At 39.2% G+C, this 27,097-nt stretch overlaps 4 protein-coding genes and 1 long non-coding RNA gene across 21 annotated transcripts in view; 2 read left to right on the forward strand and 3 right to left on the reverse strand.

The window, feature by feature from the left end:
• The window catches only part of FAM149B1 (family with sequence similarity 149 member B1), a 72,400-nt gene extending 71,195 nt beyond the window's left edge, over positions 1–1,205 (forward strand). For all 6 annotated transcript variants that reach the window (XM_038534330.1, XM_038534328.1, XM_038534327.1 and 3 more), the window contains one exon: positions 1–1,205. In XM_038534330.1, the coding sequence (XP_038390258.1) occupies positions 1–74 (74 nt within the window). In that variant the 3' untranslated portion in view covers positions 75–1,205.
• DNAJC9 (DnaJ heat shock protein family (Hsp40) member C9) lies at positions 995–8,358 on the reverse strand. Its single transcript, XM_038534332.1, has 5 exons — positions 6,290–8,358; positions 6,014–6,154; positions 4,966–5,220; positions 2,870–2,956; positions 995–2,523 (listed from the first exon to the last, which is right to left on the reverse strand). The coding sequence occupies exons 1-5, from the start codon at positions 6,467–6,469 to the stop codon at positions 2,407–2,409; spliced, it is 780 nt and encodes a 259-aa protein (XP_038390260.1). The 5' UTR covers positions 6,470–8,358; the 3' UTR covers positions 995–2,406.
• Positions 5,802–27,068, forward strand: LOC119871475. 3 transcript variants are annotated; one of them, XR_005357961.1, is made up of 3 exons: positions 5,802–6,952; positions 7,601–7,709; positions 20,955–21,019. It is a non-coding gene; the product is annotated as an uncharacterized LOC119871475 (long non-coding RNA). The 3 variants fall into 3 exon arrangements; XR_005357960.1 differs by lacking the exon at positions 20,955–21,019 and adding an exon at positions 26,813–27,068 and having other exon boundaries at positions 5,804–6,952; XR_005357959.1 differs by lacking the exon at positions 20,955–21,019 and adding an exon at positions 12,202–13,740 and having other exon boundaries at positions 5,805–6,952.
• MRPS16 (mitochondrial ribosomal protein S16) lies at positions 8,699–10,330 on the reverse strand. Its single transcript, XM_038534333.1, has 3 exons — positions 10,111–10,330; positions 9,422–9,682; positions 8,699–8,945 (listed from the first exon to the last, which is right to left on the reverse strand). The coding sequence occupies exons 1-3, from the start codon at positions 10,313–10,315 to the stop codon at positions 8,812–8,814; spliced, it is 600 nt and encodes a 199-aa protein (XP_038390261.1). The 5' UTR covers positions 10,316–10,330; the 3' UTR covers positions 8,699–8,811.
• CFAP70 (cilia and flagella associated protein 70) overlaps positions 11,344–27,097 on the reverse strand; it is a 95,364-nt gene continuing 79,610 nt past the window's right edge. For all 10 annotated transcript variants that reach the window (XM_038534317.1, XM_038534323.1, XM_038534322.1 and 7 more), the window contains 5 exons: positions 26,088–26,249; positions 23,439–23,528; positions 21,625–21,726; positions 13,492–13,539; positions 11,344–11,645 (listed from right to left, as the gene is read on the reverse strand). In XM_038534317.1, the coding sequence (XP_038390245.1) occupies positions 11,565–11,645; positions 13,492–13,539; positions 21,625–21,726; positions 23,439–23,528; positions 26,088–26,249 (483 nt within the window). In that variant the 3' untranslated portion in view covers positions 11,344–11,564. The remainder of the gene's footprint in view (positions 11,646–13,491; positions 13,540–21,624; positions 21,727–23,438; positions 23,529–26,087; positions 26,250–27,097) is intronic.

Below are 27,097 nucleotides of genomic sequence, written 5' to 3' on the forward strand. Positions count from 1 at the left end.
GTCCTCAGTTACATGGATCTACAAAATCTCAAAACAGAGGTGGACCAGTCTCTAGAACCAGGCAGGGACCATAGGGCAAATGAGAAGAACCTGCTTCAGGCTGCAGGAAACACGCGAGAAAAATTCACGAATCAATGTTCAGTCATCTTGTGATGCAAAGCTTGTATATAAGAGACAACTTAAAACCATCTTCATGACGCGTTAATCTGGTATAACTGAGAAAAAAAGAGTATCTGCCAAAGATTACATAGGTACTGTTTCTCTCTCTAGTTACTGTCTTTCAGCATTAAGTTAACCTATTCTATTAGACAGTAAAATCTGTACCCAAAGATGTAATGAATGAATAATTATCCCCAAATCACTGCGCATGTTGTCTGTTAACAATGATCAGGTTCAATTATTACAGGATTCTATGAGGCTATACATACACAAAAAGCAGCAAATGATTGTTTGATATTGTCAATGGCTCCAGAATACTTCTGCTTGTATGAATTTTTGGAGAGTTGTACTCATTTTTAAGGCATTTTTAGGAGACAGAGCTGTCAAAAATCTGAGTTACTTATCCAACAGAAGTCATTCCTACAGCTTTCTCTTTAGATGTCCAATCTTACAAAGAGATTTGGAGGAGCTAACTAAAGATACAAATGTGGAATACTGGTATAAAGTAACTTATGTAATAAGTCATAATGTATATTTATTTTCGGATAGGACAGCTCAACCTCACAATGCCCGCTTCCTATCAGATTATGCTTTTCTTCTTACAGGACTTTAGTAATCATATATATATATTTAACTCACCTTACCAAATTTTCTCCTTGAACTCTAAGTAAACTTAAAAATTTATAGGATCGATTAGTGAGCCAGCAATACCTTAAAATTTCAGAAACTGGTAATTAGTATAAACATATCTTAAGAGCAGAAATGCAGAACCTTCAGCATTCTTCTGATTTCACCATGGACCTTTTTGGGAGGACACTCATAAATGCAGCAGTGGTTTTAATTATAGCTTAAATTTATTCTATTTAAATTTCATTCAACTTTAATTTTGATGATCATATCAGTTTTAGATCGTACTGTAAATCTTCAGAGTGGAAAACGGGTAACTTTTTAATTATATCAATATGTATCAGATGAAGACAGATGCTTCAAACAACGTGCATTAAATTATATTTTAATACAATTAAAGAGTATTTTTTAATCTGTAATCACAGACTAAGAATGTGTCATGTGCTTACCTCAGATAAATTATCATACATAAAACTCAGTAACAAAAGGGTTGTTTTATGCATATGGTATTGAATATATAAGTCTGTAATTCAGAGATTTTAAGTTGATCAGTTGCCCAAAAAATTTCTATATTCCAATGAGTACACACCAATTCAACTAAATGTAAGTAAACATCCCTGCATTATTCTCACAAATCAATACCATAAGTGCATGATAACAAACCAATGGATCAAGATGGCCTGCCTTTCAAAGTTAAAGGAGTCAGAAGAAGCCTCTAAGAAGTCATTTAGCCCAACTTCCCACACGTTTTTATAGAGGAGGAAGCAAGTTCAAACAAGATCTGCACCTAAGGACAGACATTCAATAGTTACAGGCAGGACAACTTCTCTGTATGTTATGTAAATCTGGCTACCTATTATGAAGCTGACTCAGTTTACTTTTTTCTCTCTTCTCTGAACAGCATCTATAGTTTTTCTAAATCATAGTTTAAATGATCACTGAGATCATTTAAAAGACCTCACAACTTAAGAGTCATTTTTAACTTGTTTATTTCATCATGTATTAAGTCTTACAAAGACACCTGAAGTAATCTTAACATCTGTTTCTCCTATACTTCAAGTGAAGAGTATAAAACCTGGCTTCATAAAACAAAAAGGAGAGGATCTATTCAAGGATATTAACCCTGAAAGCAAAATGGCAAACATCTGAAAGACATATCCAGCAAGTGTTTTTGAAAGCGTTCTAGCTAGAGTTACTGTTCTAATAAACACACACACACACACACACACACACTACTCTGAATGCTCTGCAGCTGTATGCACACTCCTGCAAAATGACAACTGCTAAAGGCAGTACGGGACAAACCCACATTCTAGACAAGAGTTCCTTGTACAGAAGATCCACAGAGACAAGTGCTGCCAGGAAGTACACTACTCTCCCCCACTCCCTCAAAAATCACCGCCAAATTCCTTCATACAGGACCTCAAAAAATATCAGGATTTCTAGGATTACTAAAATCAGGCTGAGATTCTGCTTTGTCTACAGAGTTGACCTCAATAATTTAGGCTGGAAAGACAACTTTTCTGAAGGGCAGGGCTGACTTTTGTCTTCAAATCTTGACTGTACCTTGCCTACAATGGCACCAACAAACACCTAAGGGCTTTTGATGAGAAAATTCCATTATTTCTTTTCTTTCTTGAGAGGCGTTTTTTTCCCTCCTCGTTTAGGTTTGCAGTACTTTGCTTCCATCTGAGCCAGAAAACTGTCCATTTCCTTTTGCCGATCCTTTTGTCTGCTCTGTTTAAGAAGTTAAAACACAAGCTTTCAAAACACAAGGCCATCCAGGGACAAAAATACTCTGGTTGTCAAAGGCTAGTGGAAGGGAGAATAGGCAATGACAGCTAATGAGCAAAGGGTTTCTTTTTAAGGTGATGAAAATGTTCTGGAATTAGTGCTGTTATACAACTAGATGAATATACTAAAAGCCACTGAATTACGCACTTTAAAAGGATGAAAACATGGTACATGAAATATGTCTTAAAAGAAGCAAAATACCCACAACATCATACACTAAAGAAAGTATCAATAGTAAATCAGAACATGAAAGTAGTGACAACCTTCAAAGACAATCTGCCAAGTTTACCTGAATGATTGCTTTCAAGTTATCTACTCCTTCATCAAGGCCCAACTCCTTCCTGCTTATTTCTGCTTCTTTAGCCTCTTCCTGAGCCTAAAACAGAAACTCATGTGAGACTCCACGGCAACTTAACATATACTAAAAATATACACTCTTTCCCAAAAGCAAATCTATGGTAAGAACCTTTCAATTTGAGGATTATATAGATAAGGAGGACACAACTGCATAGATAAGGAGGACACAACTGCATAAATATGTCATTCATTAAAAGACAACACTGAGCACGTGCAGTAGATCTGATTCCAATAAACATTTGAGTTTTCCCATTTTTACTAGCTAAGGGTAGCAAGTAGCTTAGAATTCATTAACCACAAGGTGAGAAGAACGAAACAAAATGCCAGGGAGCCAGGAAGGGTCATTTAACCAAGGATGCCTTAAAAAATGTTGCCAGGATACAGGCATCTCAAATTCCTCTCCTTTGGAAACCCACTTTTTACTACATGTAATGAGTGGCAGTACCTTGGGATTAACCCTGCTTTAAAATTCCCAAGTAGGATAGACACTAATGAATTCAGTTTTTACCTTTCTTTATCTAGTTTCAAAGCCACCTTCTGCCAAATTTTCCTAGGGCACTGGATTGCAAAATACCACGAGAATACCTTGGGAAAGATTATGGTTTTGTTCGTTCTTTCAACAACACTGTAACAGGTTCCAAACCCCAGTAAATTTTCTAATAGCAATGAATGCTATTAATACTAGGAATGGTGATACATTAGGATTTTGTTAGTCCAATAGAAGGACAGAGCTTCCATTGTCTACTTTCAGTCCTTGTATTCAATTTCTTTCTTTTAATACTGCATACCTACTCCCCAGGCTTGCTGGAGTCTCTCTAAAAAAAAACTATGCCATTTGCTTGCCCCCAACTCTCTGGAAGCTTCAAGCTAATATCTATCCTATTATTGGATACAGTTGTACTCAGTTTCACCAGAGAAAATGATTATCAACTTAAACTGTCAGCATGGGCCTAAACAGATGTAGCCTATGAGCCAAAATGATGATTTTTTTTTTTTTGTTTAAACTAGGCTCCATGCCCAAAGTGGGGCTTGAACTCACAACCCTGAGATTAAGAGCCACGTGCTCTACTGACTGAACCAGTCATGATGCACCCCCAAAAATGATAATCTTGATATACATTCCACTGGGCCTACACACACACACACACACACACACACCAGCTTCCCCCTGTATGTATATTGACTCAAAACTGCAGAACTACCTCCACCTCCAATTTAGCCATACAAAATAAGAAACCTACCTCAGGTACCCACCAGAGATCTAAATTCTTAGACTGCTCTCCACTGAGCTCCTACTGGGAAAGCCAGGTTATGGTTACTTCAGTCCCAGTCTGGTCTTCCCCACAAGACACAAGCTAGCTACCTTGAATCCACGCCCTCCCAGAACTCAGCTGTCTATCCTTAAGCTCCTTTTCTCTGCCATCATTCCTACCCTCACCAATTCCACAGTTTAATAAGATACAGAAGCCACAATTCTTGATTCTTCACAAGTGTTCCTCTCAAAGCTTGTTTGGGAAGACACTTTCATCAAAATAAACTAAATCATTTGTTTAGAAATGTATGTTCTAGGTCCAATTTAAGAATCAATCTGGACAAAAACAACAGAAAATCTGTATGCACAAGACAGAGTCAAAAAAAAAAAAAAAAAGTTTTAGCCATCCTCTCCCTGTCTCTTAACTGAGAACCACTGTCCGTCCACCCTTTGTATCTGGACTCCATTACTTTATTTTTTGAGCAATGCCATGAAAAAGCTAAAAGAACTAGCCCATATGAAGAATATTTCAGTGCTATCTTAAGATGATATTAAACAATCCACATAGCAAAATCTTCTTGAGCACAACATACTAGGGAAAAAAGTTGCTCTTGATGAACTGGTATGCTCATTTTATTAAGAAAAGAGCTATATAACTATAGAGTTAATCCTTACTCTCGTCTCAATAAACTTAAATATATTTCTATTATTGTAAATACCTTCATATTATTTTTAAAAGCAATCAAGATATAAATTAACAGCATTCAAAATCTTACCCTCCTTTTCCTTGCATTCATCTTTTGTTTTGATTCTTTGACAAAGGCATTATAGGAGGGGATCTCGCCAGCATCAATGGCTTCCTGAATAATATTCCTTATCCTGGGTTCTTCTGTGTACTGCACGCACAGCACAGACTCCATGATCTGATCCATGTCACCCTTGAAATCCAAATAGGCCTGTTTAATATCTGCCAGCTCTTCTTCAGAGCCTTTGTAGGTCTTTTCAAAAGCCTGAATGTCTTCTAAAGATATCTGGACAAACAAGAGATATATACTTTAACTGTGAGAATTTTATTTTATTGAGAATTTTATTTAAAAAAAAATATACTAGTAAAACTAGATTTAGGTATTGAGATGTTTCTTCCCAAGTACAACAGTGGCTTGAATTGAATTTGTTGCAAGGAACCACGCTTTTTTTTTTTTTTGGAACCACGCTTTCTATGCCAAAGTTTTTCCAGAATTCTCCCCCCAATCTTCACAACTACTAAACTACAGACCAGGAAAATTTACGTGAAGTTTCCCAGAACTCAGGACTTACAGGTAGAGATATGTAAAATGGAGCACTATCTTTTTTTTTGGTAAAGATGTTATGTATTTATTCATGAGAGAGAGAGAGAGAGAGAGGGAGAGAGAGAGGCAGAGAGAGAAGCAGGCTCCATGCAAGGAGCCAGATTGGGACTCGATCCTGGGACTCAAGGATCTCGCCCTGGGCTGAAGGCAGATGCTCAACCGTTGAGCCACCCAGGCGACCCTGGAGCATTATCTTAGAAAATAAAAAACCCTCACCTTTTTCACTACACTTGCTCTACATCAGCAGGAAATTAAATACTCATTTCAGTAAATGTATGTGTGATTTATGCTGTTTCAAATGTGTTATCTCCTGGGAAATACTTGCCCGTGTGTGTATACATATTTATCTGTATTTGAAAATGAAACAAATTCCTCATTCCTACACAACACAAAATGCAATACCTTAAAGCGTTTCAATATATCGTTTGTTTAATGAATGACTGGAATAATCAAAGAAACCTCCAGACTCCTCTACCTTTTTAAAAAGTAACCTCCAATAGGCCTCCCAGTCCCGATCTTGGTTAAGCACATCAGAATCTTCGTCCACTGTTCCCTGCTCATCGTACAGCGCTCTCTGCTCTTTGTCGCTCAAAACAGAATAGACTTTCCCGAGGATCTGCGAGGAAAGAGCATCCAAAAGTCACCCTTGCATCCTTCACTGCAACCGCGCTGCGAGAAATAAAGATTAGAAAACACCAGGCCAGGAGATCGAGAGAAATCCAGGCAGCCAGCGGAGCCGGGGCTCGCGTACCTGGAAGCGGCGGGTGGCGTCCTCTTTGTCGTCGTCGCCGACCCGGTCCGGGTGCACCTGCAGGGACACTTTGTGGTAGCCCCGTCGGACCTCACCGTCCGAGGCCTCGCGCCGCACGCCCAACACTCGGTACAGGTCGGCGGTGCCAAACACTTCCTCGCACAGCTCCAGCAACCCCATGGCCGGCAGCCAGGGAGGGCGCCGCAACCTCCGCGACACTGGGTACAGCTTCAGACTGCCTCCTTTTCCCGCGCAAAAAAAAACCCGGGAGTGACTGCGTCACAAGAGGCGCCGGAAGGGCGTGGCCACGACGTCGCACTTTACGGCAGCTGCAAGTGGGGGCGTGGCCAGAACTTAACCGAAGGTCGGAGCGGCGGGCGGGACCTCGCGTGTTGGGTAGCGGAGCGGGAGTCGGGGCCGCTGCACCCTCCTCCCCTTAAGAAATCTGGCGATTATCTTCTCCCCGGTGTCCCAGTGCAGCAGCTCATTCAATAGATGGCATGTCCATATTACGTCTGAACCATACATTGCCTTTTGCCTTTTTTTAAGTAAAAAAGTTCATAACACCGACATTTGAAGACCTGACATGGTTCAATGTTGTTCTTTTTCAATGATCCTGACAAGAGTACACAAACTCTAAGACCTACAGGTTGGGACTGCTGGGTAAGTACTCTTCCCTAATTCCTGCAAGAAAAAAGCCTAAACTAAAAGCACAAAATACTAGTCTTTTAAAAATTGTAACATTACAGAATCATTCCCATTCACCTTCCAGTTCCTTATCACCTTCCACTTTGGTTAAGAAAACATGACCAAACCCTCATCTGAGTAAAAATAAAGCTGCTGAAAAAAAAAAAGAAAGAAAAAAAAGAAAGCTGCTGAAGCAAAGGCTTTTTTTTTTTTTTTTTTAATGCTTTCTAAAGTGCAGAGCTGGGTTTGAGCATGTTGGATTTGAAACAAGTAAGCTGATGTAATCAACTAAGATGGTGAGAAACTGTGCCAGGTGATGCAAAGCAAGCATAGAGCTAGAGAAAATTGGAAATCAGGGACAGGATGAGCTCATACAGGGAGTATGTCTATACACATCACAGGGGACAGACAGACCAGGGCACAAAGTGAATACCTGAGTTGGTGGAAACTCAGTAGTCCAAAATACCTTAACCCATTTCCCAGCAGTTCCCATTACTGGTCAGTGTTTTTCATGATCATTCTCTGCTCTAGCAACTAGTTTATCCAAAGATCTTAAACTCTCCAGAGTACATTATTTTTAACTTCCAGAGTGCCCATAGTTTTCATAGCATTCTTCTTTCCCAGATCCAAGATCAAATCCAAGTAGTCAGCTGTTCTTGCCCTGCCTTTGAAGTCCCCTCAATGCAAGGGAGGCCAACCAGTGACAACCTTGGGAGAGACTTGACTCATTATGGTTGGTAACTGTTCTCAGTATATAAAACCCAGAGAATAAAATAAGTTGGTACATTGATAGGGCTTTAGTATCTCCTCTATAAATTTTCTACATCCTAGTCTTATGCCAGAATTTGAAATCTGTATTATCTATAGTGTGCACAAAACCCCTGTAATCCATGCTTGTGATTGTCCTGCAATTCTGGTGAAGCAGATGTGACATTTTGGGCTTGGGCCACAGCCAGTCATGTATGTTACCAAACTCACGACACCTAAACCTCATATCACTGGCTTTTTAAGTGGACTTTTGAAAAGCCCCTCATCTTTACTCATCTCACACCAATCCTGTCCCCGACCATATAATATGTTGGAAAGGGCTCTCCAGGTATGCGTATTGGGGTCTGAATCTTAGCTCTGCCCAAATCAAAATAGATGGCGTTGGGCATGTTTCCACCCCTGAACCTCAATCTCCCATCAATACAAAGGGAGACCATCTTTCCCACTTTCATGATACCTTATAATCCTCACAAATAATCTTAGTTGTAAAGGGTCAAAAATGTATGTAGGTATTGTTCATTATTACCTTTCTTCTAGTTTCTCATTCTTAAGTATGCTATCATAGCTTATAAGCTCATAAAAAATCTACCCTTGTAAATCTGAGATTGAGTCAAACAAGAAAATGTAAATCTACAATTTCACATACACAAAATATTAATAAGCAAAGTAACTATATTCTTGAGCTAGTGGGATGACCAAAAATGATTAAGGAAGAAATTGCAAGGATGGATCATGGACAGGCTGGCTGGAGCTTTCAAACGGGGAAGTCTTAGAAAGCAGCAGATTGTAAAGTTGTCCAAGAGTTCTAAGGCCCAGCCCAACTCCAGCACACCCCAGAGCCACTGTCTCTTCCAGATGAAGGCTGAAAAAGCTAATTAGTACCTAGACCAGCTCTATGTCAGAAAGAACAAATCTCTCCCTGAGTCGTGCTCAAGCCAGGCCAGAAGAGCATGCGTGACTCAGAAAACTCCCATTTATTGACCTCCAAATCTAATAAAACTAAGAGCTCTGCACAGGTGTTTTAAGATGGCTTTGACCTTTCTCCCAATGTTCTCTGCTCACTGAAGTCAGCTGGTTTTTGTTTCTGTAGCCTCTGTATCTGTTTTCTGAGATGCTAAGACGACTTCACGTGCCCGTTTCCTTCGCAGCCTCTCAGCATTTGTGATCATCATGGGATGCAGAGGGAAAAAGCCAGAAAGACCTAAAAGCAACAGGATTTTCATTCATTATAACATGGTATAACCAGGGTTTCCCTGGGAGCTTAGCCTTACAGAGCCGAGGTCTAACAGAGACCTGACCTACAGCATGGATTTAAAACCTGCTCCTCTCTTGCCAAACTGTCTTATCTCTTCCCCCCAGTCCTTCCCCTCCATTTACTACAAGGAGACAATGGATGTTACTTCCTATTGTCCTGATTTGAAAAAAAAAAAAAAAAAAAAGACAGATATTCATTCAAGAAAAGCTATTACTATTTTCAACACAAAATCCCATTCATCGAAAAGTCTCCTAAAAGAGCCCACAAAAGAGGTCTCCAGTCAAAATGACAATTAGATCACAACTCGGGTTTTCACTCTAGCCCTGAGCAGCCTGAGGTAACGAAAGTCACTCTTAACTCTTATTCCGAAACGGACTTCAATTTAAAATCCCCTCAATGAAGCAAATCTAGAGCTGAGTTACCCAGAAGCCTCTCCACAGGCTTAGAGAGGTGGGCCCCACAGCCAATCCAATGCCGGATCCGCTCTAGGTTGAGAGCAACGATTTTCTCCCCGTGACTGTTGGGCAGTGGATCATAGGAGCCCAGCTGCTCCACGAAACGGCCATCCCGGGGGCACTTGTTGTGAGCAGCCACAATGCGGTAGAAAGGCCGGTTGGTACAGCCGCTCAGGGCAAGGCGGATGGTTAAGTGGCCCCCGTGGTAGGCCTTGCGCAGGACAGGAGCTGCAGAGAGAGAAGTCGTTAGGACACAAGCACCGAGTACATAAGAGGAACAAAATGAGGCAGATAAAACAAGCCCCTTCCTCGACTGAAGCATCCATCCTTACATCCACCCATTATTGTCGACCCGGCTTGGCTACTACATTTTCGTGAAGCTCCTCCCATGCACTGCAGCCAGAGCGACCGCCTGAAGCCGCTCCACACCAGCCCGCCTGTAACAGAGACCACGGCGGCGCCTCAGCTGCCTCACCTATCAACTGAAAGCCACTTACAGACTTTCGGGAAGGATTCAGTGAGAAAAACCTAAGGCGACGGACAGACATAAGGCAGTGCGGCCGCTGCAGGTTCGGGTTGCCTCCAGCTCGCCTAGGAGAGCGGCTTCATCGGCTCCCCTGCTCCCGGCCCCCGCGACCGCCCGGAAGGTCACTCACTGAGCTGGACCATGGTGCAGCCGGCGGGCGCCGACTCCCGTGCGCCCCTTGCCGCGCCTCCGAGCGCGCTGCCGCCCGTCGGGCGGGGCGGAGGACCAACGCGGAGACGGCCACACCGCGACACCCCGAGCCTAGAGCCTCGCAGCGGGAAGCGCAGGACCCACTTGCCCCGCCCCTTCCGCTCTCCCGCCCCTATATTTCCCATAATGCAACGCTGTGAACCCTAACGAACCTAAACTGCCGCAAAAAAGTCGCGCTGTAACCTGCGTGTCGCTGGGGTGGAAGCGTGAGCAAACCTGTGTGGGCGCAGTCGGCCTTCGCTGGACTGTGGTTTCCTGGCGGAGCGAGCGGTATCGGGAGGATCCTGGGGAGCGGCCCGAAGGGCTAAAGTGCTCCACAAATCCATCCTCCAGCGCACGTGTTTCGCGCACCTGGCTAGAGCCATAGCTCCGAACGCCAGGCTGAGGGGGCGCGGTTCCCGCCGGATGGAAGCCCCCGGTCACGTGGGGAGGCGCTGCGATGACACCAGAGGCCGTAAGGGTGGTCAGTACTCAGTCCTGGGGCAGGAGGCGGGGAGGCAGCCTGAAGCCTCCTTGGTGCTTCCGGAAGGCCTCTAAAAGGAAGCGGCGTTAGAGCCACGTCCGTTACGAGGACTGTAAATGAATGGAAGGTTTATTTTATTCTTCTGTGTTTATTAAAATGCCTCTCACCTGGTCTCCCAGGTCTCCGTCATATTATCTGCACCGTCTTTAAAAAATTAAGGAAGAGGAGTCTTTATTTCTGGTTTTGCTATGCAGTCATCCAGGGGGATAGTTCCTTTGTCATTAGCCCTAGAACACTGGCCTCATTTGAGGTTTGCATCTATTATAAGTTAATGGACTCTTCTTGGAGCCCTTGTGATTTAGATCCGCGAAGGTAACCGTGGTGAGAGGTAGTCCGTACCTCCATCCTCAACAAAGACTTCTGTCCAGCTCTTTTCACCATTGGGTCCAGAGTTTGGCCACCACTAATGTGTTTTAATACAGTGACCCAGCATAGCACTCTCCTTTGGAACCACCTTAGAAATCCAAGAAGTGAACCTAGCAAGAGACCTTAGTAGTTGACTTACAGGAGTGATCCTGATAGGCTTTTACCAGAAACCCTAATAATGAACCCACTTTACCTTAATTATGTAAATAAATACATTCTTACATATAGCTCAGTAGACCTTAATTAACTGCAGAACCACACTGGTGAATTTTGAATCTTTTTTATTGTCATCCAGTTAGTGTCAACCTGTAAAATATCCAGTAACAGCCATTCAATAAGACAGCCAACGGAAGTAAATGAATGGGTTTCTGCTTACAGTATTCTCCATCCCCAAGCCTTATTTTTCACGACGTCCAGAGTTTAATTTCTGTGGGAAGGAAAGGAGCTCCGAGTCCCATACAGAACATTCTTCAGCTGGAAGGAGGTCAGAAAGATGGATTTCCAAAGCCAACTGTCTCCTGTACCATGTGGATCTCTGCAAGCAGAGTCTCATCTTTGAGTTTCAGCTGCATGAGAAGGAAGGAGAGGATACATATCATACGTGATATATCTATGTGTAGACCTATCATTTACTGGGCCATAGTTAAAGAATATAGTTCCTTGGCATGAGATTGGGCTCTTCCTATATGCCCTTTTTCATGATAACTCCATTAAAAGAACCTCAGAACTCAGGGCTGATTGATTACATGGACATGTTCACTTTATGAAAATGCAAGTGGTATGAACATTCGCAGTTTATGTATTTTTTTGTTAAATAATTTTAATAAAGTATTTTTAGATAGTTCTCATTATCACCCAGTCTATTTTGACTACAATATTATAATTTGGCAAGTCATAGGAATCAAAGATACTAGATCTGAATTTAATTTTAGACTCTAAATGTGTAGTAGAGATATCTAGTTGCCTTGTGAATACCCACTCTCTTCTTTCTTACTAACAAAATCATTTTTTTCAGGGCAGGAATGCAGCCCTCTAAACTCCATTTTCTTCTTTTAGAGCTAGGGGTAGTCTTACAACCAATTGTGGCCAATTTTTTTTTAAGATTTTATTTATTCATGATAGAGAGAAGAGGCAGAGACACAGGCAGAGGGAGAAGCAGGCTCCATGCCAGGAGCCCGAGGCGGGACTCGATCCCGGGACTCCAGGATCACACCCCAGGCCAAAGGCAGGCGCTGAACCACTGAGCCACCCAGGGATCCCCAATTGTGGCCAATTAAATGTAAACTAAAGTAATTGCTTCTTTTTTTTTTTTTTTTTTTTTTTCAAAAGTAGATTCTTCTCTCTGGAAATTATTTTCTTTACATGTGAATTAAACATCCTTTTTTATATGAGTATAGTTGACACACCATGTTTCAGGTACACAACATACGATTCTGAAGTCTATACATTATGCTACGTTCACAAGTATAGCTACCGTCTGTCACCACACAACACTATTACAATACATTACAATACCATTGACCATATTCCCTGTACTATATCTTTTATTCCTGTAAAGTCATTGCTTCTTAAAGGGAGGTGAAATAGCTAGTAGCATATCCTCTTTGTTCTTGCCTCCCTTTTGTTCTTTATTGTGCTTGAAACATGTATATGGTGGCTTAAGCTACAATGGCTGTCTTGCAACTATGAAGGATGGGGACAGCATGCTATGACTGGTGGAGCAGAAAGCTATAGAGTTTGGGTCTCCTGGTGACATTGTGGAGCTCTGGTACCAGCCCTGGGCTTTTCAGTAGATGAGAAAAATAAAATTCCTAATTTGTTTAAGCCACTTGTAAACTGTGATTCATAATAGAATAGATGTTCCGCCGGGGATTGGCAGATTACTACTTATGAGCCAAATCTAGCTTGCTGTTTTTGTTAAGTAAACTTTTGTTTGAAATACAGTCATGCTCATTTGTTTATGTGTTGTCTGTGGTTCCCTTTGGACTACAAGGACAGAGGGTAGTAGATGCAATAGAGACAGTTTAGCCCACAAAGCCTAAAATATTATTTTTCCCTTTATACAAAGTTTGCTGACCAGTACCTTCAGTCTACACATGATGAAAATGAGGCTGAAAGAAGATAGAGTAAAGTTAGTGGCAAAACTAGGACCATAATTCAGGCTTACTGACTCCCTTGCTATTTATCTTTCCATTAAACCAAATTCTCTAAAGAGGTAGAAAAAAGATCCCCCATATTAATATGTGGGTTATTGCAAACCCACCAGCTGTATGATAATGGCAAAGATGAGAAGAAAAGCCTCTGGAAAATATTCACATCCTGAAATGCTGTAAAGTCCTGAACTAAGCAGCATCTTCTTCCTAGTTTTCCAACCTTAGTACAGTACAAACTTCAGGGGCATCTGTATCATACCTTCATTGTGTACTTATAGGCCTGCTCAGCTTCCAGTTGCCGTCCAGCCTGAAAAAAAGAACAGCAGCTCATGATTTATTATAAACACTATGGTGGGAAAGGACGTTGCCACAAACATTTCTACCAAAACAGGATTCCATACCTTCTTAATAATCTTTTCCATTATATATATATTCATTTCAAAAAGTTTAAAGAGGGGCAACTAGGTGGCTCAGTCAGTTGAGTGTCTGACTCAAGCTTAGATCTTGATCTTAGGGTTGTGAGTTTAAGCCCTGCACTGGGCTCCAAATTGGGTGTGGAGCCTACATTAAAAAATAATAATACAATAAAAAAACAATAAAATTTTTAAAATGAAAACAAGCTTAAAGAGAACTTGGTCTCTCATCTCCCCCTGCCCCCAAAAGCCTCATGAATCACTTGTCTCTCTCAGGATTGAAGCCATTCTGTTCATAATAGCTAAAATATATATAATGCTTACTTTGTGGTGTACTTTGTTTTAGGTGCTTACATTGTTTTAAGTCCTTTACATACTTTCATTCCTAATCCTCAAAACAACTCTAGGAGACAAAATTTATAATTCTGTGTTTACAGATGGAAATACGTAGGCACAGAGAGGTTAAGTAACTTCCCAGAGTTATGAAGCTAATAAGTGGAGGAGCTACGTTTTAAACAATGCAGCCTGGTTCCAGAGTCCAAGTTTTTAACTATATTATGCTTTATCCTGCCTTTATACATAAGAACAAGCAGAGACGAATTCCTTCCACATAGATCTGGATATGGGATGAGGACACTAAATATTCCTCCCAGTTATTCTTTGCATGAAGCGCTCATCTAGGAGTTAAATGAGAAAAATATGAATCCACTATTATACTTAACAAGTTTGTGCTTAACAAGTTCGAGTATGCAGTGTTACTTGGGAATACATAAATATGAACTACATGCATAACAGAATATTGAACAAATATGAAAAGTATAGAATGTTCAGGCTAGAAAGAAAGTTAGTGAATATCTAGTTTAATTTCCTGATCAGTGCTAATTCATGGAAAATTTTTACTAGTTCACAAAACTTTCATTATTTAAAAGACCTTCCTATAATATCCACACTTCAAAGATTTGCTCACCTGAAGTTCATGGAATTTCAGTTCATTTTCTAGCACATCTTCCTTTCCAGTACCATTACCTTTGTTTCACTTCTGCCACAGGGAGGCAGAAGTCCAAATGATGTGAGAATCCAGAACAGCCAAAACAATTTTGAAAAGACTTTTTTTTTTTTTGCTATTATGGAAAATGCTACAGTAAACATTCGTGTACATGTCTTCTGGTATTTTTCTTAGAAATGTGTCTAGATATAAAATTGCTAAGTTGTAGCTATGAATTTGTGTAAATAATACCATATTGCACTTTGAAGTAGTTGCACCAACTTCTATGCACTAGCAATTATGAGAATCCTTATTAAAGTTGATAATATCAGACTAATTTTTGCCAGTCTGATGGGTGTGAATTCCTGTCACATTGCATTTTAAAAACATTTTGTTTGAGAGAGAGAGAGAGCACACCAATGGAGGGGAGAGGCAGAGGGAGAGGCAGAAGCAGGCTCTGCTGAGCAGGAGTTCAATCCCAGGGTCCTGCAATCATGACCTGAGCTGAAGGCAGACGCTTAACTGACTGAGTAACCCAGGTGCCTTATCACATTGTCATTTTAAATTGCATTTTCATGATTACAAGTGAGGCAGAACTTCTTTTCATACGTTTACTAACTGTTATGATTTCTACTTCAGCAAACTGTATATTCCTATCCTGTGACCATTTTCCTTTCTTTTTAATTATTTCGAGAGGGGGAAGAGGGAAAGGGTGTGAGAGAGAACCCCAAGCAGGCTCCACACCCAGCACAAGGCCCGAAGTAGGGCTTGATCTCATGACCCTGAGATCGTGACCTGAGCCAAAAATCAAAAGTCCAACGCTTAACTGACTGAGCCATCCAGGTGACCCGTGACCAATTTTCAATCAGATTGAAAGATTTTTTTTCCCTTATTGCAGGACATATTTATATAATAGCTATATTATATAACTCTGTAAACTGTTATTGTTATAGATGTTACAAGTATTACCCTACAACCCAGCAATTGCACTATTGACTATTTACCCCAAAGATACAAATATAATGATCTGAAGGGGCATCTGCTTCCCAATGTTTATAGCAGCAATGTTCACAATAGCCAAACTATGGAAAGAGCCCAGATGTCCATCGACGGATGAATGGATAAAGATATGGCATATAGGGATCCCTGGGTGGCGCAGTGGTTTAGCGCCTGCCTTTGGCCCAGGGCGGGATCCTGGAGACCCGGGATCGAATCCCACGTCAGGCTCCCGGTGCATGGAGCCTGCTTCTCCCTCTGCCTGTGTCTCTGCCTCTCTCTCTCTCTCTCTGTGACTATCATAAATAAATAAAAATTAAAAAAAAAAAGATATGGCATATATATACAATAGAATACTACTCAGCCATCAAAAAAAGAAATATTGCCATTTGCAGTCATGTAGATGGAACTAGAGGATATTATGCTAAGCAAACTAAGTCAATCAGATAAAGATAATTGTATGATCTCACTCATGTGGCATTTAAGAAACCAAATGGGATCATGGGGAAGAGAGGAAAAAATGAAAAATGACACAATCTGACAGAGAGACAAATCATAAGAGATTCTTAATCATAGGAAACAAACTGAGGGTCACTGGAGGGGAGGGGTGGGGTACAGGATAACTGGGAGATGGGCATTAAGGAGGGCATGTGATATAATTAATGAGCACTGGGTGTTATACAAGACTGATGAATCACTGACCTCCACCTCTGAAACCAATAATGCATTATATGTTAATTAATTGAATTTAAATACAATGTTTAAAATGTTGTAAGTATTTATAATAAAGTCCTTAAGGTTTTAGTGTCTTGTTATGCATGAGTTTCCAACTTTAAAGTTGTTAATTTATTGATATTTTTTTGGCTAGTGCTTTTATGGTCATGAAAAAGCTTGCATACCTTGAGGCTATAGAGGTATTCTCTGTATTTTCTTGTAAGCAATCTAAAATTTTAGGATTTAGGCCTTTAAACCAGCTGGAAGTGTGTGTGTATGTGTGTGTGTGTGTTTGGTGTGATGTAGGGAACTAATTTTTTCCATATGGAAAGCCAGTTGCTCAATCAGTATTTATTGAATAATCCATTTGTTCCTCATTTTTTTAAAAATAGCTTTATTGAGGTATAATTTACATATAAAATTCACTAATTTTATAGTTCAATTGTGCAACCATCACCACAATCCAGTTTTAGAAGAGTTCTATCACTCCCAAAAAGTTCCTTCATTCCTGTTTGCAGCCAATCCCAATTGCCACCCTTGGCCCTAGGGGACTAGAGATCTTTTTTATCTCAATAGTTTCCCTAAATTCTTATAAATTAAATAAAATAACATATGATCTATTGTGTCTTGCTTCTTTCACTTGACATAGTGTTTTTGAAGTTCATTCATATTGTTACATAAATCATAATTTCATTTTTTTCTTGAGTAGACTCCACACCCAACATGGGGCTTGAACTCACAACCTTAAGATCAATAGTCATTTGCTCTACTATTTGAGCCAGCCAGGTGTCCCCAGAATTACATTTTTATTGCTGAGTAGTACTCCATGGTATACATATACAACATTTGTTTATCAATTCACTGATGGACATTTGGAATGTTTTCAGTCTTTGTTATTAAATGCTGCAATGAAATACAGAAATCTTTGTGTGGACATATGTTTTCACTTTTCTTGACTATATATAGAGACATGGAATCATTGGATATATGGTAAGTGTATGTTTAACTTTTTAAGACTCTGCCAAACTTTTCTAAAGTGGCCGTACCAATTTGTAACCCCACCAGCAATCTATGAGGGTCCCAGTTTCTCCATATCCTTGTCAGTATTTGGTATTGTTAAAGTTTTTGATTTAAGCCATTCTAGTGGATATGTAATGTGGTGTTAATTTGCATTATATTAATGAATTCCCTTTCTCTGACATAATTTCAGGTTAAATAAAAGTTACATGAATAATTCTCTCTGTACACACACATACACACACACATAAGTATATATTTTAACTTTTCTGGAACCATTTGAAAGTAAATTGCAGAATGATGCAATTTTAGACTTCAGTATATGTTTTCAAGGATAGTCTCTTACACAGCCACAGTACAATTATCAAAATCAGCAGATTAGTACAAATATAATACTATTGTCTTATTTGTATACCTCATTCTGATTTTTTCCAAATATCCCCAAAATGTCTTTTTTTTTTTTTTTTTAAAGATTTATTTAGAGAGAGAGAGACTGAGAACGGGAGGAGAACACAAGCAGGAGGGGAAGAGGGACAGGGAGAGAGAATCCCAACCAGACTCCAACCCAAGTGCAGAGCTTGATGCAGGGCCTAATCCCACAACCCTGGGATAAGGACCTGCTCTGAAACTGAGTCAGATGTTTAAACAACTGTGCCATCCAGGCGCTCCCCCAAAATGTGTTTTATAGCAAAATAAAATCTAGCATCATGCCTTGAATTCAAAATTCACATTCTCAGCCTTTCTTTTAATCTGGAACAGCTCTTGAGTCTGTGTTTCATGACATTAGCATTTCTGAAGAGCATCAAGGACAGTAATTGTAATATACTCCTCAATTTGTATTTGTTTGATGTTTCTTCATGATTATATCAGGTTCTGAACTTTTGGCAAGAATACCACAAAAATGACATTGTGCTGCATCCTTTCAGGAGGTACATGCTGTTTATCCCAATACTGGTGATGGTAACCTTGATCCTTTGTTTAGATTGTTATCTGCTACATTTTTCTTTTTTTTTTTTATTTTTTATTTATTTTTTTCATTTTTCTACTATAACCTCACTATGTTCCCCTTTATAATTAATAAATATCAAAAAAAAGAAAAATAAATAAATACCTCATGGGGAAATACTTTGAGACTGTAAAGATCTTCTTACTCCATAAAAACATCCATAATTTCAGGATACATTGGTGACTATTCCCTGAATATTATTATGGTCGTTTCCAAATTGTGATTTTCTAATTCCTTAATTCCTTACTCATTTAATAGTTGGCCTTTCACTATAAGCTTTCTTCTCTACCATTCATTTATTTGTTCAATTATATTACTGTGGGCTCATAGATTCTCATTTGTAATCCTTGACTAGGGACAGTGGGGGCTCCCCTTTAGGCCAGCCAGTTCCTTTGTTTTTTGTTTTTTCCCTTTGTGTTTTTGTTATGTCTCAATCTTTGAGCACTTTTTACTTTGCTCCAACAAGAAATTCCGGTCTCATCTTGATTTTCCCTATCCCAGTTCTAAAATCAGCCGTTTCAAATAAGCCTATGATTCTTTTATTTTTATAAACTGGGCAAATTTCCTAGTTCCTTTTAATGGACTCCAATTTTTAGATTTTCAAGACCTGAGCACTAGGTATACCCACCCATGCATCCCCCAATTATATATAATATCTATTTATAAAATCCATCAAATCTGAGCTTATATCTTCAATTCTAACCCTCCAAGATCATTCAATCTTCCTGGTTTCCATATTTGTAACTCCTCTGACAATGAGACACTTAGCTTCCATTACCCACAATATAATCTCTTATTTGGAAAATCATAGAATACTTAGTAATTTCAGAACTGCTAACTCCTGACTCCGCAAAAAAAAAAAAAAAAAAAAAAACCCAGCTTACTAACTGGAATCCAATATTTGTATAGAGGAGTTTTTTCTCTTTTGTCTGAGAGTATATATTTCAAATAATCTTTCAAAAGTATCTTAAGTTAGTTCTCTTTTTCCCACCTTCAGTATTATTATGCTATTCATGGGAAGTTTTGTTTTGTTGTTATGATATTATACAATCTCCCCATTTCTTGTTGATTTTGTTTCTTTAAAAAAAAAAAATGAAACTAACATGGTTCCAAAAGTCAGATCTGTAACAAAGAGGTACAAAGGGTCACCCCCGCATTCTCTCCCTTCCTTCTACCCTATGTCTGCCCATGAACTATAGAACACACTCTCATTAATCTCTGTTTTTTTCTTCCTTTTTTCTTTTTTTTTGCACAAGTGAGCCAATATGTATATGATTTCTTTTTTTCCTTCTTTTTTATACAAATGGGTAATGTACTATAGAAAATCTTGCACTTTAGTGGGTTTTTTTTTTTATTGAAAAATATATCCTGGAAATCACTCCATATCAGTTCATAGAGATCTTCTCCATTATTTCTTTCAGCAGCATAGTACTCTATTTGTGGATATAACATAGTTTATTCAAATATTGTCCTATGTATGTTGTTTACAATATTTTGCAATTGCAATAATACTGTAATCAATATCTTGTGCATGTATAGTTTTTCGTTGTTGGAGGAATAGTTTCAGGGTAAATTCCTAGGCTATCCCAATTATTTTTGAATAATCAAAATCTAATCAAAACTTGTTTCCATATATATGTGGGTCTTCTGTCTAGCGATTCTGTTCCACTTTCCTATTGCTACACTAATACCACTGAGTTTTAATTATTAGAGCTTCATTATAAGGCTTGATAATTCATAGAAAAACCTTCACTCCTTATTACCCTGTCCATATTGTCATTGCTATATTTTGGCCTTTATGGGGCAAATGAATTTTAGTGTTACTTGATCAAGTTCCTAAAAAAAAAAAAAAAAACCTGTTATTATTTTTATTGGAATTGTATTAAAATTAGATATTGGGGAAATTTTCTCAACTTTATGTTATTGAAACTTTCCTGTCAATGAACATAATATCTATATTAGATCTTCCTTTATACATTGCGATAAAGTTTTATGCTTTTACCCATACAAATCCTAAATGGGATTTTTAAAGTTAGACTTTCAAATTGGCTGTTCCTGATGGTATTTGATTTTCATGTTGATTGTCTTATGTTAATCTTTTATGCAGCAACCTTTCAAATCCACTTCTTCTGTGTTAATCTTTATTGAATAGATAATATATATACATAATAAAAAATCAAAAGGAGATAATAAAATATACATTTTCTAAAAAGATTTCATTTATTAATTTGAGAGAGCATGAGTGGAGGAGGGGCAGAGGGAGAAGCAGGCCCCCCTCCCGCAGCAGGAAGTCAGACTTGGGACTCGATCCCAAGACTGGGATCATGACCTGAGCAGGAGGCAGATGCTCAACCAACTGAGCCGCCCAGGTGCCCCTAAGATATACTTTAAGAGGGGTTGCTAACCCTGTCCCTATCTACTCTGTTCCCCAACTTTTCCACCCAACAGTAACCACCATTCTTTGTTTTTGTTTTTTTGGTCTGTTCTTTCAGTAGTGAAACATTTTATTATATCTTTCAGTTTTTAAACTTCCTTTTAATCCTTTTCCTCCAATTTCTTTTGTGTGTGTATGTGTGTTATTGCCATGGTAGAACTTCAGTACACAGGGATCCCTCAGAGCTATTGCGGGCTTTGTTCCAGACCAGCGCGATAAGGTGAATATCACAATAAAGCAAGCTAAATGGATTTTTTGGTTTCCCAGTACATATACAAGTTATGTTTACACTATACTGTAGTCTATTAAGTGAGCAATGCTAGATCACATTTAAAAAAACAATGTATGGGGGATCCCTGGGTGGCGCAGCGGTTTAGCGCCTGCCTTTGGCCCAGGGCGCGATCCTGGAGACCCGGGATCGGATCCCACGTCAGGCTCCCGGTGCATGGAGCCTGCTTCTCCCTCTGTCTATGTCTCTGCCTCTCTCTCTATGTGACTATGATAAATAAATTAAAAAAAAAAAAAAAAAAAAAAGAACCCCAGCTGGCAATAAGCCCTGGCCCATCCCACTCCTGCTCACCTGTGACCAACAAGCCCAAATGGCTTGCTCTCATTTCTACAATCCCCTTTCAAGACAAACACATGTGAGTATATCATTTTTTGAGCACATTCCAAGTGCTTCTCAGACTGGGCCCCTCCTTCATCATCAGTATAATGACCAAATCTAAAGCTCGCTAAACCTCAACTATCATGAATTGATGACCATTTACTTACTTCCTCATATCTTTGCCCTAAAAGGGCATTGTGTAAGGTTAATAAACACTCACTTTCAGGCTGACCAGAGCCAGATATGCCCACACTTCAGCATTGTAGTTGTTCAATGCATTGGCTTCAGAGAGAGCATCCTCAGCCTCTGTAAGCTCCTCCAACTTGATAGAAAAAGAAAAGTGTGAGTTAAGCCAGAGCAGTTTCCCTTAAGCCAGCTGGAGTTAGTTTAGCTTAAAACACTATGTCCAAATAACAGTGGTAATGTGACCTATACAAACAGTTTTCAGTTTTTAAAATTTTTAGCTCAGAAAAAAATAAAATTTTTAGCTCAGAACTCTTTCTTCAAACAAAATCTTATGTGGTAGCCCAATATATGAACCTGTTAAAATAAGAACTTGGATTAAAAATCCAGGTAGGGAAATCTGGAGTCCTGCCTGCTAGGCTCTCAACTGACATCCCTCTCTCCTGCCTTCCCTCTACAGAAGTTCCATCAAGGCATCAATGAGCTTCAGGTGCCAGAACTGGAAAACCAGAAGCATTCACTATTGTGTATGCATCATTCAGTGATTTCCCCAAACACAGTAGGCTGTCAGATCCATTTATTATTTCTTCCTTTACATTGTGCATCCCTTTCTTAAGGTTAAAGTCCTATCAGCCCGTCAAAATGCTAATATTAGTTATTAATAGTACAATCTTGAGCAATCAGTACAATATTCAGGCTCTAGAATGCTCACTATCCTCTGGACATAGGGATATCATATGTCCAGATATCCCTATCTGGACATAGGGATATCAAAATTTTGTAAAATTTTCCAAAAGATTACCTAAGGAAGAAATAAGGCACTCCTCTCCCCAGTAGAGTAGCTCTTTGGTTTTTTCTGTTTTGAAAAGAAAATTATGAGTTTCTAGACCTGAGACAATATGAAGAATGGCCTTTCAGCAATGCCCATATTTTGGTCCACATTTTAAATGTCTCTAAGATATTGATTCAATTTTGAATCAATATATTGATTCATTATTCAACCAATATTATTCAATCAATTATACTTGCTAAGGATTTATTCTGTGACAGGTAGTATGCTAAGTAAGTGAATAAAAAGATAAAATACAACCCCTCAAAGAGTTCACTGACACATATGTAAAAAAAAAAAAAAATGAAAGCCCAAACACATAGTTACAATACAAAATAAACATTTCTATAATAAAAGCATATATAGATCTAGTGGAGGGACATAGGAAAATGGGAATAATTCTACCCTGGAATTAAAGGACAGATTTTGAGAGGAAACATTACTAAAATGAATCTTGAAAGATAAATAGGAGTCTATTAGATGTACGAGGTGAAGAAAGACATTCCAGGTAAAAGGAATATCATATATGAAGGCATGGAGGCACAAGGGAGTGTGGTGTGGTCAGGAAACTCTTAAGTATGCATGTATGGCTGGAGAAAAGAGAGAGATTTGGGAAAATAAAACTAAAGACTAGGCATCAATCATATATTGAATTTTATTCTAAAACAAAGGGTAGCCATTGGAGAGTTTAAGTAGGGGAGTAACATAATATTTGCATATTTTAAAGAGCACTTTAATAAAAATATGGGAGATGGATTGAGGTAGGACAGGAGATCACCCTAGCAGATAAAGCAGGGATGAGGCTTGAATTGGAGCTGTAAGAATAGGAATAGAGAGGGATTACATGTGGGATTTTTAAAGAATGTTTTATTTTTATAGTACAGATCAACTATTTAGTTTACTGAACACCTTTGAAACGTAACTTTTCCCACCAACATTACAAACTCCCAGGGTGCTTGGAAAACCAAGGAATCAAGGTCTGTTGTATTGACAGGCCTATTCTTGAGTCTTCATCTTCTTACCCGATAACAGGCTATTCCCAGTCCTAGCCAGGTAAGGCATGAAGGTGATCTCTTACAGGCTTGCAGATAGGTTTTCTTTGCCTTTTCATACTGTAGAAAGAAAGCACCACTAAGCTATTGCTCTTCTGGAAGTTTCAAATGCTATATTGCTAGGATAATTATGGGGCTTCTGCAATTGTACTCAAAATCTCAATCTAAGTTAAATGAGCACTCAATTTTTTTAAAGGTATAAGTTTTTAAGAGCAGTTTTAGGTTCACAGAAAAACAGAGAAAAATACAGCAATTTCTCATATACCCACTGCTGCCTCACATGCATAGCTTCTCCCATTATCAACATCCCCCATCAGAGTGGTACCTTTGTACAAGTGATGAAGCTACATTGATACATCATTATCACCTAAAGTCCATGGTCACACTTGGCATTATACATTCTATAGGTTTAGACAAAGATATAATGACGTGTATCTATTATTAGAGTATTTTCACTGTCCTAAATATCCTCTCTGCTCCATCTATTCATCACTTCCCTTCCCCAACCCCTCAAAACCACTGATCTCCTTACTGTCTCTACTGTTTTGCCTTTTCCAGAATGTCACACAGTTGGAATTATACAGTATGTAGTCTTTTCAGATTAGCTACTTTCACTTACTAATATGTATTTAAGCTTCCTTTAGGTTTCTTCATGGTTTGCTAGTTTATCTCTTTTTAGTGTTGAGTAATACAGGAAACGTTCAGAAAGACTAAAAAAGCAAACTTTCAAAAACAATTAGACCACTTCTTGTCTTGCATCTCCAATATGAGAGATGTAACTATAGGTAAGCCTCAGCAAATAGCCTAAGAATTGCTTGCCTAGGGAAATTACTTGCCTAGTGAATACATAAGTCAGAAGCTAGGTTCAGATGCAGCTTGCAATGATGTCATAAAGAAAACTTATTTATTTCACCGCATTAGGATAGTGATTTTCTCTTTCAAGCCTATGTGGGCCTTCATACTTAAATTATAAGGCATCGCAACTTTTTGTTGCTGCTATTGTTTAATTTTAAATAGAGAATTGGGTGTTCTGGGGGTAGAAATGGAATGAAGTCAAAACAAAAGCACAGAGTCAAAAAATAGAATGTTGATAATTGTTGATATGGGATGATGGGTCCATGTTGGTTCATTTCTACTATTCTGTTTACTTTGTATGTATTTGGGTTTTTTGGGTTTTTGTTTTGTTTTTTTGGTTTTTGTTTTTGTATTATAAGTGGTCTCCATGCCCAGCATGGAGCCTAATGCAGGGGCTGAACTCATAACCCTGAGCTCAAGACCTGAGCTGAGATGGAGAGTTAGATGCTTAACTGATTGGGCCACCCAGGTGCCCCATACTTTGTATGTATTTGAAATTTCCCATAACAAAAAAAATTCTTTTTTTAAATTATAAATTTATTTTTATTGGTGTTCAATTTGCCAACATATAGAATAACACCCAGTGCTCATCCCATCAAATGCCCCCCTCAGTGCCCGTCACCCAGTCACCCCCACCCGCCACCCCCCTCCCCTTCCACCACCCCTAGTTCGTTTCCCAGAGTTAGGAGTCTCTCATGTTCTGTCTCCCTTTCTTATATTTCCCACTCATTTTTTCTCCTTTCCCCTTTATTCCCTTTCACTATTTTTTATATTCCCCAAATGAATGAGACCATAAAACGACAAATACCTACCATTTGCTTCAACGTGGATGGAACTGGAGGGTATCATGCTGAGTGAAGTAAGTCAATCAGAGAAGGACAAAAAAATTTTTTAGAAGGTCTTGGGGTAATTTCTAAAATGGAGAGTAATTGCTATAGAGTTAAGTTAGAGTTCCCTGTGGAATGAGGTTAGCCTCAGCTGAATTAAATACAAACCTTTATGTTAAGGAAGAAGTTTGAAGAAGTTCTTTTGACATTTTCCATTAGTTAAGTAAAGAATGTTTCCAATACTGATAGTAAAAGAAAGTTACCTTAAATATTAACTACAACAACATTTATTGTGTTCTACACAACCTTCTTTCGTAATGGTTAAAACTACAGACTCCAATATTAGACTGCCTGGGTTTGAATCCTGCTCTAGTAATTACTAGTTTATCTGATGTTGGTTGAGTCACTTTACTTTTGGATATAAAAGTATCAATATCACATTACTATGTTGGTCCACATAGATGGATGTTAATGCTTGAACAGTGGTCAGGTTCCAGATCATGACTTGATTTATTTGTTTTTGTATATTTTTTATTGGAGTTCGATTTGCCAACATATAGTATAACACCTGATGCTCATCCCATCAAGTGCCCCCCTCAGTGCCCATCACCCAGTCACCCCATCCCCTCGCACACCTCCCTTTCCACCACCCCTTGTTTATTTCCCAGAGTTAGGAGTCTCTCATGTTCTGTCACCTTCTCTGATATTTCCCACTCATTTTCTCTCCTTTCTCCTATAATCCCTCTCACTATTTTTTATATTCCCCGTATGAATGAGACCATATAATGTTTGTCCTTCTCCGACTGACTTACTTCACTCAGCATAATACCCTCCAGTCTATCCACATTGAAGCAAATGGTGGGTATTTGTCGTTCTAATGGCTGAGTAATATGACTTGATTTATTTACATGGTTACTCTCCATCCTCTATGCCTCACCTCTTTCTCTTCCAGATAGATTTGCCCCAGTCTCAGGAAGATGAAGTGCATCTCAGAAGCATCCACTACAAAACTAATAGTTCGTTCATAGCATGCCTTGGCTTCAGCGTGATTTCCACTTAGAAAATAGAGATGGCCCTTCACACCCCAGACATTAGGGTTCTGAGAAAGTAAAGAATAAGTAGTACTTGGGATGAGGTGGTATTTAAAAGTACATTAATGATCTTTGTTTAAAATTTAAATTAAATTAAGTCCTTTTCTTTTTCTAATAGCACTCAATTAGAAAGAGGGCCATTTAGTTGGGCTGGGGGAGTATTTTTCTAGGTCTGCCCCCTCATTTCTTTCTTGCATTTTTCAAAACTATTTTGTCTTTGGGGTAAATATTAAGTAAAACATTCAGGGATCCCTGGGTGGCGCAGCGGTTTGGCGCCTGCCTTTGGCCCAGGGCGCGATCCTGGAGACCCGGGATCGAATCCCACGTCAGGCTCCCGGTGCATGGAGCCTGCTTCTCCCTCTGCCTATGTCTCTGCCTTTCTCTCTCTCACTGTGTGCCTATCATGAATAAATAAAAGTTAAAAAAAAAAAAAGCAAAAAAAAAAACACATTCAAACAAACCAAGAGAATGTTCACAATATGAAAACAGAAGTCCGGAAAACTTGAAATAGATCAGCTCTCTGCTAAAGAGATATCCTTTTTTTAAATTTTATTTTATTTATTCATGACAGAGAGAGAGAAAGAGAGAGACGCAGAGACACAGGCAGAGGGAGAAGCAGTCTTCATGCAGGGAACCTGACGTGGGATTCGATTATACCCCAGGCCGAAAGCAGCGCCAAACCGCTGGGCCATCAGGGCTGCCCTAAAGAGGTATCCTTCCTTATCCTTTTCTCTGCCCCTTGCAAAACTCATAACTGCTTGAGAAAAACGAACAGAATGAAATAAATGAGTTTACTGAAAGTTGATGACCTCCACTTCTGGTAACCAGAAATCTATCTGTGATATGGCATCACCAC

This window comes from Canis lupus, chromosome 4 (genome assembly GCF_011100685.1).
Source record: "Canis lupus familiaris isolate Mischka breed German Shepherd chromosome 4, alternate assembly UU_Cfam_GSD_1.0, whole genome shotgun sequence".
NCBI lineage: Eukaryota > Metazoa > Chordata > Mammalia > Carnivora > Canidae > Canis > Canis lupus.

Excerpts from the sequence above, each read along its gene's own strand:
- DNAJC9 (XM_038534332.1), bottom strand. The coding sequence starts at position 6,469 with ATGGGGTTGCTGGAGCTGTGCGAGGAAGTGTTTGGCACCGCCGACCTG. Across the intron at positions 6,155-6,289 it reads ACGCCACCCGCCGCTTCCAG|ATCCTCGGGAAAGTCTATTC; the intron begins GTACGCGAGCCC and ends CTTTCCTCGCAG. Across the intron at positions 5,221-6,013 it reads GGAGGTTACTTTTTAAAAAG|ATATCTTTAGAAGACATTCA; the intron begins GTAGAGGAGTCT and ends TTGTTTGTCCAG.
- MRPS16 (XM_038534333.1), bottom strand. The coding sequence starts at position 10,315 with ATGGGAAATATAGGGGCGGGAGAGCGGAAGGGGCGGGGCAAGTGGGTC. Across the intron at positions 9,683-10,110 it reads CTGCACCATGGTCCAGCTCA|CTCCTGTCCTGCGCAAGGCC; the intron begins GTGAGTGACCTT and ends CTCTCTCTGCAG. Across the intron at positions 8,946-9,421 it reads GCCTGTGGAGAGGCTTCTGG|GTCTTTCTGGCTTTTTCCCT; the intron begins GTAACTCAGCTC and ends TGTTGCTTTTAG.